The 10,267-nt window shown below is 40.0% G+C and overlaps 3 protein-coding genes and 1 long non-coding RNA gene across 5 annotated transcripts; 2 read left to right on the forward strand and 2 right to left on the reverse strand.

The window, feature by feature from the left end:
* The first annotated feature begins 641 nt into the window (after positions 1 to 641).
* LOC109942389 (uncharacterized) lies at positions 642 to 1,914 on the forward strand. The gene is made up of 3 exons (XR_002265156.1): positions 642 to 775; positions 1,439 to 1,695; positions 1,834 to 1,914. It is a non-coding gene; the product is annotated as an uncharacterized lncRNA (long non-coding RNA).
* Positions 1,915 to 1,968: 54 nt separating this feature from the next.
* Positions 1,969 to 5,887, forward strand: LOC103639626 (uncharacterized). 2 transcript variants are annotated; one of them, XM_020544091.2, is made up of 9 exons: positions 1,969 to 2,454; positions 2,573 to 2,728; positions 2,794 to 2,853; positions 2,950 to 3,307; positions 3,423 to 3,840; positions 3,926 to 4,006; positions 4,396 to 4,520; positions 4,605 to 4,785; positions 4,874 to 5,101. In XM_020544091.2, exons 1-5 carry the CDS (start codon positions 1,987 to 1,989, stop codon positions 3,671 to 3,673), a joined length of 1,293 nt encoding a protein of 430 aa, XP_020399680.1. In that variant the 5' UTR covers positions 1,969 to 1,986; the 3' UTR covers positions 3,674 to 3,840; positions 3,926 to 4,006; positions 4,396 to 4,520; positions 4,605 to 4,785; positions 4,874 to 5,101. The 2 variants fall into 2 exon arrangements, with proteins under 2 accessions (XP_020399680.1, XP_008660590.3); XM_008662368.3 differs by lacking the exons at positions 1,969 to 2,454; positions 2,573 to 2,728; positions 2,794 to 2,853; positions 2,950 to 3,307 and adding an exon at positions 5,579 to 5,887 and having other exon boundaries at positions 3,544 to 3,840; positions 4,874 to 5,488.
* A 513-nt stretch (positions 5,888 to 6,400) lies between these two features.
* LOC103639625 (protein FAR1-RELATED SEQUENCE 5-like) lies at positions 6,401 to 8,390 on the reverse strand. Its single transcript, XM_008662366.2, has 6 exons — positions 8,015 to 8,390; positions 7,665 to 7,932; positions 7,233 to 7,573; positions 7,092 to 7,157; positions 6,875 to 7,009; positions 6,401 to 6,803 (listed from the first exon to the last, which is right to left on the reverse strand). Exons 1-6 carry the CDS (start codon positions 8,387 to 8,389, stop codon positions 6,450 to 6,452), a joined length of 1,539 nt encoding a protein of 512 aa, XP_008660588.2. The 5' UTR covers position 8,390; the 3' UTR covers positions 6,401 to 6,449.
* Positions 8,391 to 9,110: 720 nt separating this feature from the next.
* On the reverse strand, positions 9,111 to 9,874 carry LOC103640469 (uncharacterized). The gene is made up of 3 exons (XM_020544823.1): positions 9,637 to 9,874; positions 9,266 to 9,568; positions 9,111 to 9,164 (listed from the first exon to the last, which is right to left on the reverse strand). The coding sequence occupies exons 1-3, from the start codon at positions 9,832 to 9,834 to the stop codon at positions 9,111 to 9,113; spliced, it is 555 nt and encodes a 184-aa protein (XP_020400412.1). The 5' UTR covers positions 9,835 to 9,874.
* Between the last annotated feature and the right edge of the window lie 393 nt (positions 9,875 to 10,267).

The raw sequence follows: 10,267 nt of genomic DNA on the forward strand, positions 1-10,267 counted from the left end.
TATATATATATATATATATATAGATATAGTATTTAGAGCCCTGGGCTCTCTCTAACTACAGGAAGCCCCGACCAGACACCGACCAGGTGCTCTGACCGGCGCGCACGCTTTACTGGTTTACTGTAATACACCGTTACGTCAATTATAAATACGAGTTATGCTCCTTTTTGTTACCGTTTACACTCTTTCGGTGTGCGCACGTCTCGCGACATCCGGGCCCACGAAAAGATCGTGTTCCCGCATTCTAGGCAGTTTACGTAATCCGGGCCCACGAATCAAGGAACTGAGCCGTCGTTTTCTCAGCTCAGCTCTCCCGTAACTATCGCTCCCGCCGAACCCTAGCCAAATCCGCCGCCGTATGCTGCTTCTCCTCGGCGCCCGGCGAACCCTAGACTAACCGCCGCCGTCGCATTAAGATTCTCCCCCGCAGTTCCCCCGCCGTCGCATTCTCCTTCACCCCCGCAGAGACCCGCCTTCTCCGCCGCACGCCCTCGCCTTCTCCGCCGCAAACAGGCCGTGGCCTTGTTTTTCGTCTCCGGCAAGGGCCCCGGATTCGAGGAGGCGGTTGTGCCGCCCCTGCGTTCTCCTACTCGTCAGAGACCGAGACCTCGATCTTCTCCACCGCGTCGGCCGAACGGCGAGTCCCCTACCCCGTCGCGAGGTCCGTCCTCAACGTCGAGTCCCCGACGCATTTGGCACTGCCCCGCGTCGCGTTGGGTTGTCCCCTGCACAGCTGTATCGGATTCAGCCGCCCTCCAGGCCCATCCACATTCCGGTAAGCCATCAACAACTCTTCCAATCTGAATCGTAGATAGAGTTCACATTATTATTTTGCCAATTGCTTGATTTATCAAATACCAATTCATTATAAATTTATAGTTAATTGGAGACACAAATGTATACTATGCAATCTATCACACCTTTATGCAGTTTACAATATTTTGTTTATGCTGATTTGTTGACAGAAGTATGATCCATACATCAATACATTATGCCATAAAACCTATTGCTGTTCAATTTGGGCTAGCTCACACGAAATAACCAGGTTATACATTAATTAGATGTCGCATATGAGCATAATTTTTTTGATCAAGTTAGTCTCACAAGTTTATGCAATTTACAATATTGTGTTATGCTGATTTGTTGACAGAAGTATGATTCATACATCAATACATTATGCCATAAAACCTAATGCTGTTCAGATTGGGCCAGCTCAAACGAAATAACCAGGTTTTACATTAATTTGATGTCGCATATGAGCAGATTTTTTTTATCAAGTTAGTCTCATAAGTCTATGCAATTTACAATATTGTGTTATGCTGCTTTGTTGATACATTTATGCAATGTATGGTCATGAACTGATCTGAATTGACTTTGTGCTTATCTTTTTTTTGATCCTTTACGTATTTTATGTATATGTGTTGTTTCATTTTGGTAGGAACATCAGTGATGAAGAACGTAGACCGACCACCTTCCAATCCAAAACGCATCATAATCCAGTCTACTCAGGAGTGCTTCAGCGTTGACATACCCCGTGCTCCGGCGGGGACTGTTAGACCCGAGACAAGGCGTGCTGCTGATGAGGATGATGACTTTATGCCATCATCCAAGAAGCGTAACTTGGACGACAACCCTGGTAAAGTTTTGAAGAAGGTAGTCACTAAGCGGCGGAAAGCAGTGCCCCCACCCCGACAGGTTAGATATTTATGTCTATGGCAATATATCCTTTTTATGCGTGAAATCATGTTGTCTTGATGTCTGAGTTAAACATTGTGTTGCGATTATGCACATGTAAATGTTTACAATATTCATTTTATATATTTTCCCCAGCAGAAGCTGAACGTCAGATGCAACCCCCAAGATGTGTTAGTAAGCATACAGATATTAAATGACAGACAGCAACAAGCAATTGCACGTAGGGGATTTTCTAGTATTCTTAATATGAGACTGGATGCACTCGACAGCAGATCACACTTAGCTTGGCTGATGGAAAAGCTCGACCCCAATGACATGACAATTCGAGCTGGCCCTGGAAAGGAGCTGAAAATAACAAAGGATACGGTGCACCTAATTTTGGGTTTACCGAATGCTGGGGGAGGAACTGCATTGGGCATCGATGAAGCTGTTGTTGCCAACAATTTGAGAGCTGAACTTGGGCTATCGAAAGAAGATTTTGGGGTTACAGCTCTACAAGATCGTTTGAGGAAAGGTTCTGACGATGATTTAAGCATCAGATGCTTTTTCTTGATATTGTTCAATAGGTTGTTGTTCCCTACTGCCAGCTGGGGAATAACGAACCATGAGGTTCTTTTAACCGAGCAGATGGATCGTTTCCACCAGATTGACTGGTGTCAGCTTATTTTCAATGATTTATGCCAAGCTGCCAAGAAGTGGCATAACAGGAGCGTTACGAACGTTTCTACAACCATCTATGGATGTTCCATCGTTATTCTTGTAAGCATATCCTTTTTTTGTCTGTTACATGTACCCATAATCTTGTATGCAAAATCCATATACACGTAGTTTATGCTTTTGTTATGTCTTATAATGACTCATGTTATGCCTTTTGCAGCTGTATTATTTGGATCATTTGCATGACTCAGCGGCACCCCTGAACAAACGTGGAACACCACGAATCAAATACTTTGATAGGAATATTATTCAAGCCCTGACAAGAGCTGACAAGGGCAAGATACGCAAAGGAGAAGAAGCATTTGGACATTGCTCGGTATTTTTTCTTATGTGTCAATCATTTTTTTTAGTTTTACTCCATATCTCACACATTTTTTTTAGTTCCGAAGCTCCTCAGAGACCTGCTACACAGATGTACCACCCGTTCATGCACAATTCAAGGCATGATTCTATTTATATATTTGTTTGTCATAGAATTTCAACACAATATCCAGTTATATGCTATACATTTACTTAATAATTTTCAATTTACAACAGCATAAGACCAGGACCAACGCTTTTGATGTTCCTCGTCCTGACCCATCTGGACAGCACTCAATTCACATCGAACTCCCGCTCATCAGGGATTTGATATCAAGCAAGCTTAATCAGCTTCCATCCCGCCACCGCATGGGTTTCATAGAGAAGCTGTCACATTTTGATGCGGAGGTTGGTAAGGCGTGTTCAGTTATTAAACAGAATCTTCAGCAGATTGTTGAGAAACAATTCAATCTATCTGATGTTTTTGGCGAGTTAATTGATGAGGTCCTCCGTGCCGAGGCGGGTGACAACGAAGATGCTTATGATGTGCAGAAAACCACATCAAAATCAGATGATATTCTTCCCCAGACAGCTGGTTAGTCTGTTTAATGTATTTACGTCAATATAAAAAAGTTATGCAATCATTTATCCATATGGTTTTGATGCCATTATTTTTAACAATGTTTTATTTGTTTACATGACACGTACAGAAGGATGTACGTGTCCGGCCCCCCCAACTGTACCCGATATGTCTACTCCAGTTTCTCAGCTGGATACGCAGTTTACAGACACACAGGTACATGAATTACTGTTAAGGCAACAGCATATTCGTGTACTATTAGAAAGTTGTCCCGATGAAGCTGATATTGATCTACTGGTTCATACAAATATAACGAAACAGAACAAAACACCTACAACCTCAGTGGTAATGTTTTTACAATCATTGTATTTTTCATTCTAGGGTTGTATTAATCGTTTTATGTAAATAGCATATAACCATTACAATTCTTTCAGGGTAAACATGGTGACGGTGGCAAAAACATGCCGACCAATACAAACGTCACTCCTAAAGCAACACCACACATGGATCCTGACGCGCCGATATTTGATGCGACACCGCAAATCAAGGTATGTCTAAACCCCCTCGTGTTTTTTCTATATTCTCATTAGCAGTTTACTAAATTTGTAATCCATTTATACCATCATTTGTTAGTCTACTGGCGGCGTACAACAAGTGGCAGAAACAGACTTGCCTGACAGTGGTCCATGCTTTGATCAGACTCCATCTGAACATGTCAGCTCAGTAATTTACATTTTCTTTGTAGTGTTCAACTTATCACAGATTTTTTACAGCCATGCTTCACAGTCTAAATTGGTTATGCATCTTACAAATCAGTGTTATGCCCATTTACATATACATATATGCTGTGTAGATGTACATGCAGTTTTTACATAACTGCTAGCTGACTATGATAAATTACACATTCATTTATGCAGTTTGCAAGAATATTTCTTTCTCTTGATATGTATCAGTAATGGCAGCTCATTAATTTTATGCCAGTTTATGACACTTCATTCCACATACGTATATTCCACTTTATGTCAGCTCAGTTATTTTCATTTTCTTTATAGTTGTCAAAATTGTTCACAGAGTTTTATGTATATTTTCATATATATTTTTAGGTTTATGTTGAAACCGATCCAGCTACAAACACTCCACAGGTTGGCCAGGCTTCTCTTGATTCGGAGATGCAAACTGTGTTAGCTCTACGCGAATATTTGTGTGGTCTGCAATCTGACACCGGCAGGTACGAAGTTCATACTTAATCTAAATTTGTTTATATGCTTGTAGATTTACGCCACCTTTCTAATTGATTTAAAAAATTCACTAGGACCATAATAGATTATGGTGAATATTCAGCGACATGTTCTGACATATATGAATCTTTTGCCGATGGGAAGTGTCTCGACAATGGATTCATGCAGTGTTTCATCCAATGTGTTATTCATGATGCAAAAAATCAGCAGACTTCCATGAGTTCAAACAGTTTGGTTCTTGATGTTAATGTTGGGGTAAACTATTGTAACTTACATACACCATTTTCATATACAAATTAGATCAACCCAAGTACACTCACTCCATTTATATTGTTTATTGCAGTCAATACTCAACTTTGAGGAACAGGAACGACACAGTCGCAATCCTCAACCTTTTGATGAATCTGTACTCCACACACTTCTAGATAATTCATTGCCTGAGACAGATGAGTTGGACCAATACAAAGCGGTAACAATCCTATTTCATAATCCAAACACAATTCCTTTTAAATGTAACATATCACATTGTTATGCTTTTGTAAGTTACCCTGTTAATTTTATGCTTTTTTTACACGGTCAGATCATGGTCCCCATGGTAAGCAGGGGGCATTGGACATTGTATGTTGTCAACAAGGTCAAGAAGTGCATTCATATTTTAGATTCCAACCCATATGGACCAACACTTGGTGGAACTACATGGAAGGACTATCATTTTGCACATTTGGGCTCAGGTGGCAGAAAGTTACCCTGGGCTAAGGTTATTATGAGCAGATTAAACAAAGCAATACAACATGTGCGGCCCAGTTCATGTTTTCCCAAGTTTGGTAACTTCACAATTGACTTGTGCCAAAATTGTCCTAACATGGTAGCTGGATCAAATGACTGTGGTTTTTATGTCATGGGTTACATTCTATTTTATCAATGCGACGAAGGATCTTTGCGGTCAGACATAGAAGCAGTATGTACAAATTTACCATTTAATTCTACAGTTGGCCCATGGCAACACATGGAACAGAGGTATAACTAACTCAGTGTTTTTGTATTGCAGGGCAACACCAGTGAGATACGGTCTCTTGCGCTGCATTACATCACATTCCACCCGAAGAACAAAGCATTATCGCTGCTCCAAGACATCCAAAGATTCAAGGTCTAAAGGATGTAGTTTAGTTTGGTCATGTAATATATTTTGTATACAATGGTTCCCTAAACTCCAGATCAGTCATGTGTGTATATTATGGCCAAAGTCCGTAAACGTTTCTTAGTTATGTCATTGACAACTTTGGGATCAGCTTTTTTCTAAACTGGCATGTTGTTCCAACCTGTTTGAAATGTAATGTCTGTTTCTTGCATTTGATTCTTCCAGGTTTCTGTACAATATTGTTATGTCAATAACCTCGAAGTATGCATCTTTTTTGACCGGACTTTACGATATAATTATTGAAAGGCTTATGCATGTTTGTACAGTCAGATTGCTGCATATGTACAGTCAGATTGCTGCATAAATGTACAGTCAGATTGCTGCATAACTGCATAACCTATATGGACGTATGCATGTTCACGATATAATTATTGACCGTAGTATATGTTCAGTCAGTTTGCTGCATAACTGTTAAAGCTTATGACAAATTACACAGACATTTATGCCAGTTTGTATTACAAATTACGCAGAGTCATTTTTGTACAGTCATGGTTCACAGGCTTACCCTCTTATGCATTACACAACGCATAGTTACGCAGTTTTTCACATACATTTATGCTAAGTACATATACAGTCAGACTACTGCATTATGTTGAAGCTTATGACAAACTACACATCCATTTATACCAGTTTGCAAGTATATTTATGATTCTTTCTGGAAGTAGACAAACGAACACAGGAATCACATTTACACAAGGAAATATTTGTATCTTATGGTCTTTTACTCTCTACCAGATGAATCATCATCTCCGACATCCACCGTTCGTTTTTTCGACGTTGATGTCTCATTCCATTGCGGGGCTGCAGCTATGAGTTTGTTCCTTGAACCAGGAGGCCGTCCTCGCTTACGTCCAGATAGGTTAGCCAATCGAACCCTATTATCCTCGACAGTTAAACACGTACGGCTGTTGTGACCATCAGCTATGCCACATTTCTGGCATTTCCTGCTCATCTTCTTAGCTCCTTTCGCACCCAATTTTAAAACTTGTTGCTCACTACTTTTGATTGTTCTTCCCTTAGGCTTGGCCTTATCTGGTCTCGTCAAGTTTACACCTTCCATATGAAATTCCAGTTTCTACAAAACAAAGATATCAAGTCAGATTTTACTTTCTCGTATGTCATCATATATTGTAGCAATGTTTTCACCTTTCTAGCTTCCACATCCATAGAACTACTCTCAACCAGCCGAATGTCAGTGTTATGTTCCAATGTTAATATCTGCATATTACATTGATCATCCTTAGTATTGCATTCATTTGTATTAGAGCCCATTAAAATTTCCTGTGAAATAAAACAAAGTCCAGTGAGGACACAAATTTTATAGTGCAGTATATGTAATACATTATAAAGATCTGTTCCATACCTCGTTCCCATCATCTAATTTGCGTAAGTTGTCTATAGCCATTTCTTCTGTTTCATACGCTTCGACCTATATCATCATTACAATCATGGATCATATTCGACAAGTAATTATGCAAAATTCATAACATCACGAGGTGCGTACCTGGATGTCATCGCAAACACTTGTGCCACAACTCTCACCAGTACCTATATCAGGCTCCACACGCATCAATAACCCTAATAATTCGTCCATCATCTCTAGGGCTTTATCATTCCCAGCTTTAGACATACTCGCATGGTGTACTACTTTCATTGCTTTTTTAAGCAACATCTTCTGTCTATATGATCTAGTTTCTCCATCTTTTCCTTTCAAATTCCTATCGTCTCTTGAAAAAGCCACATCTTGATGCGCGGAGTATGTGTATCGTTGCAAAATATACTCACTTGGGATCCTTTCAATTTGTAGATGCATGAAAGCGCGTACAAGATGAACACAAAATAGACCTATAATTGATTAAACATACATTATGTCATATATTCATCGTAAACAGCTATGCATTCGTAATAATTTATAATTTTTTATAGTATAACATACCTGTATGCTCCCAATGCTTGCACTCACATGAATACTTTCCGGCATCCACATCAGCCCTTATCTTGAATTGGTGTTGACCCCAAACAATTTTATTTGATCTTGTAGTATGTTTCACCACCCAATCATGTTCCTCACCCTCTGTATCACGGTCTATTCGGTATGCAGTTGCATATTTTACTGTCTCCTGAAACCTTGTCATCACAGCTCTAGTGTATGCCCTTGCTACTCTTATTTCAAACATATACAATGTAGTTGTATCCTTTTGACCCTGCAAATTACACAATATAGTATTAATACTGTTTTGGTTTTAATAGCATAAAACATATGTTTTATTAATTTTTTTCACTTACCATGCATCCTAGTGCCTCTTTGGCCTCTTTCATCTTCCTACTATGCAGTAGCTTCATCATTTGCTTTGCAAATTGATGAAGCGGTGTGTTTGCATCCACGTGGGCACTCTTCACCAACTTGTTCATGCTCTCGCTTCGTTGTGTAGAGACCATAAGACCACAATAATCTCCTTTGAAAAATGCAGGTACCCAATCTTTGCGTATGTCATATAATCTGGCAAGGGTGTTGTTCTCGTGTAGATGGAAATCATCAAGCATCATTTGCCAGGCTGCCTCGAACTCCATTTCATTCAATGGATGATGTATTATAGATTGGAACCTTGTTTTGAAATCCATGTCCTCAAATCTTGCATATAATTCATTCAAGTGGGGCATATACCTGTTTTTCACATGCCACAAACACAATCGATGTATTGTGTTTGGGAATACTCTGCCAAGTGCAATTGGCATGGCAGGGTCTTGATCTGAAATATATAAATTTACATAACATCATGCAAGACAATATGATATCATATAGTACATGACATAATAAATACGAGCCATTTTATTACAACATACCTGTCAGCATCACTCGTGGTCCGTCACATCCCATGCATGTTTTGAATGCATTGAATACCCACTCGAATGTATCAACTGTCTCGTCTCCTAGTAAAGCAAACCCAAATATTGTGCATTGTAGGTGGTGGTTCGAACCAACAAACATGCCTAATGGCTTATCATACATATTAGTCTTATGTGTAGTATCAAAAGTAACTGCATCACCAAAATCAATGTACTCGGCTTGCTGGCTAGCATGGGACCAAAATATGCTTAAAATTTTCCCTTCTTTGTCCAGTTGAAAGTCTGAAAAAAACTGTGGATTATCTTTCTTGCATAATGAAAAAAAAGATAACAGTTTTGACACATCATTTGCATTTCTCTCCCTTTGCCATGCTTTTTTCCTGTCAAAAAATGTAATGATTATGCACTATATCTAACTCAACACATTACGATTGTTTATGTAATATAAAATACAATTATTGTCAATGCATAATACACTTACAGGTTACTCATGTCCTGCACGGTTATTGGAACATTTTCTGGGCCACCATGCATTTCAGTAACAAAATCCATAATGCAATGTGGTGGAATCCTGCTTTCTTGCATCGCACTAAGGAACTCCATATATTCACGATCATGTGTTTTGTTGCATTGCAATTGCCCTTTTTCTGTATCCTTCTTCAAAAATTCATGATTATGCTCATAGTTTACCAGATCAATCCGAACAGAAATAACATTCTCCTTAGCATCATCGTAGATTTTTTTGAGTTTCATCCCAGCCTTGCACTGTGTTCGTTTCGAACATGTGTTACGTATCCTTGGATTTCCAGCTACCCTTTCAGCATTCTTTCCTTCCATTGAACAGTTCAACCATTTACAATTCTTCCGCTCCCTATATTTCTTCAACGGAAATCCTACCTCGTATGCATATTGACTATAAAAATTATACGCCTCATCCACGTTACTAAATGTCATACCGACTTTAGGTATCAATCTTATATCAATATTGTCCGGCTGCGCACAGAAATTTAACATTTACGATTCAATATCGAATAAATTTAACGTAATACGGGAGTACTTACGTGGCTTTGAAGAATATGAGGTGTGTCCTGTTCATGTGGCCCAATATGTCTCATGGGGATGTGCTTCTCTGCGCCGACCACGTCTGCTGTTTTTGTGTGCTCTTCGATATGTCCAGGTGCCCTCAATGCCGCCGGAGGAGTCACAGATACACCCTCTGTGTATGGGGCGATTGCAGACAAAACAGGTTGCATGTCCATTGAAACAGACGTACCTACTGCCTCATGCGCAGATGTTACAGGGAGGATGCCATCGCCAGCGCCGGTGGTGGACATATTATTCGCCGGCCGGACCTCTCACTTCCGCCGCCGGTAACCGCCGCCAATAATTCAGATGGACGAGCGAACGTGGACGCGGCTGTAAAGTTGTTTTAGTTTCCTGCCGTAACTGTGCCTTTATTTTCGCGCACGAAAATCACGTCTTGCCTTATTCCAAAACCTGCCGTGAACGTCTTGCATGGTTTACGCTATTATGTCTCACAACGTTATGCAGTCGTAAACATCTATCACATGCAGATATTCGTGCGCGCGATTCCTGGCATGCAAAGATTCCATTTATGCATGAGTTACGCACATTTGTACACAAATTTATGCTTGCGTAATCGCATGTTGCGTGTACGGCGGGATACGTGGT

Source organism: Zea mays, chromosome 9, assembly GCF_902167145.1.
Source record: "Zea mays cultivar B73 chromosome 9, Zm-B73-REFERENCE-NAM-5.0, whole genome shotgun sequence".
NCBI lineage: Eukaryota > Viridiplantae > Streptophyta > Magnoliopsida > Poales > Poaceae > Zea > Zea mays.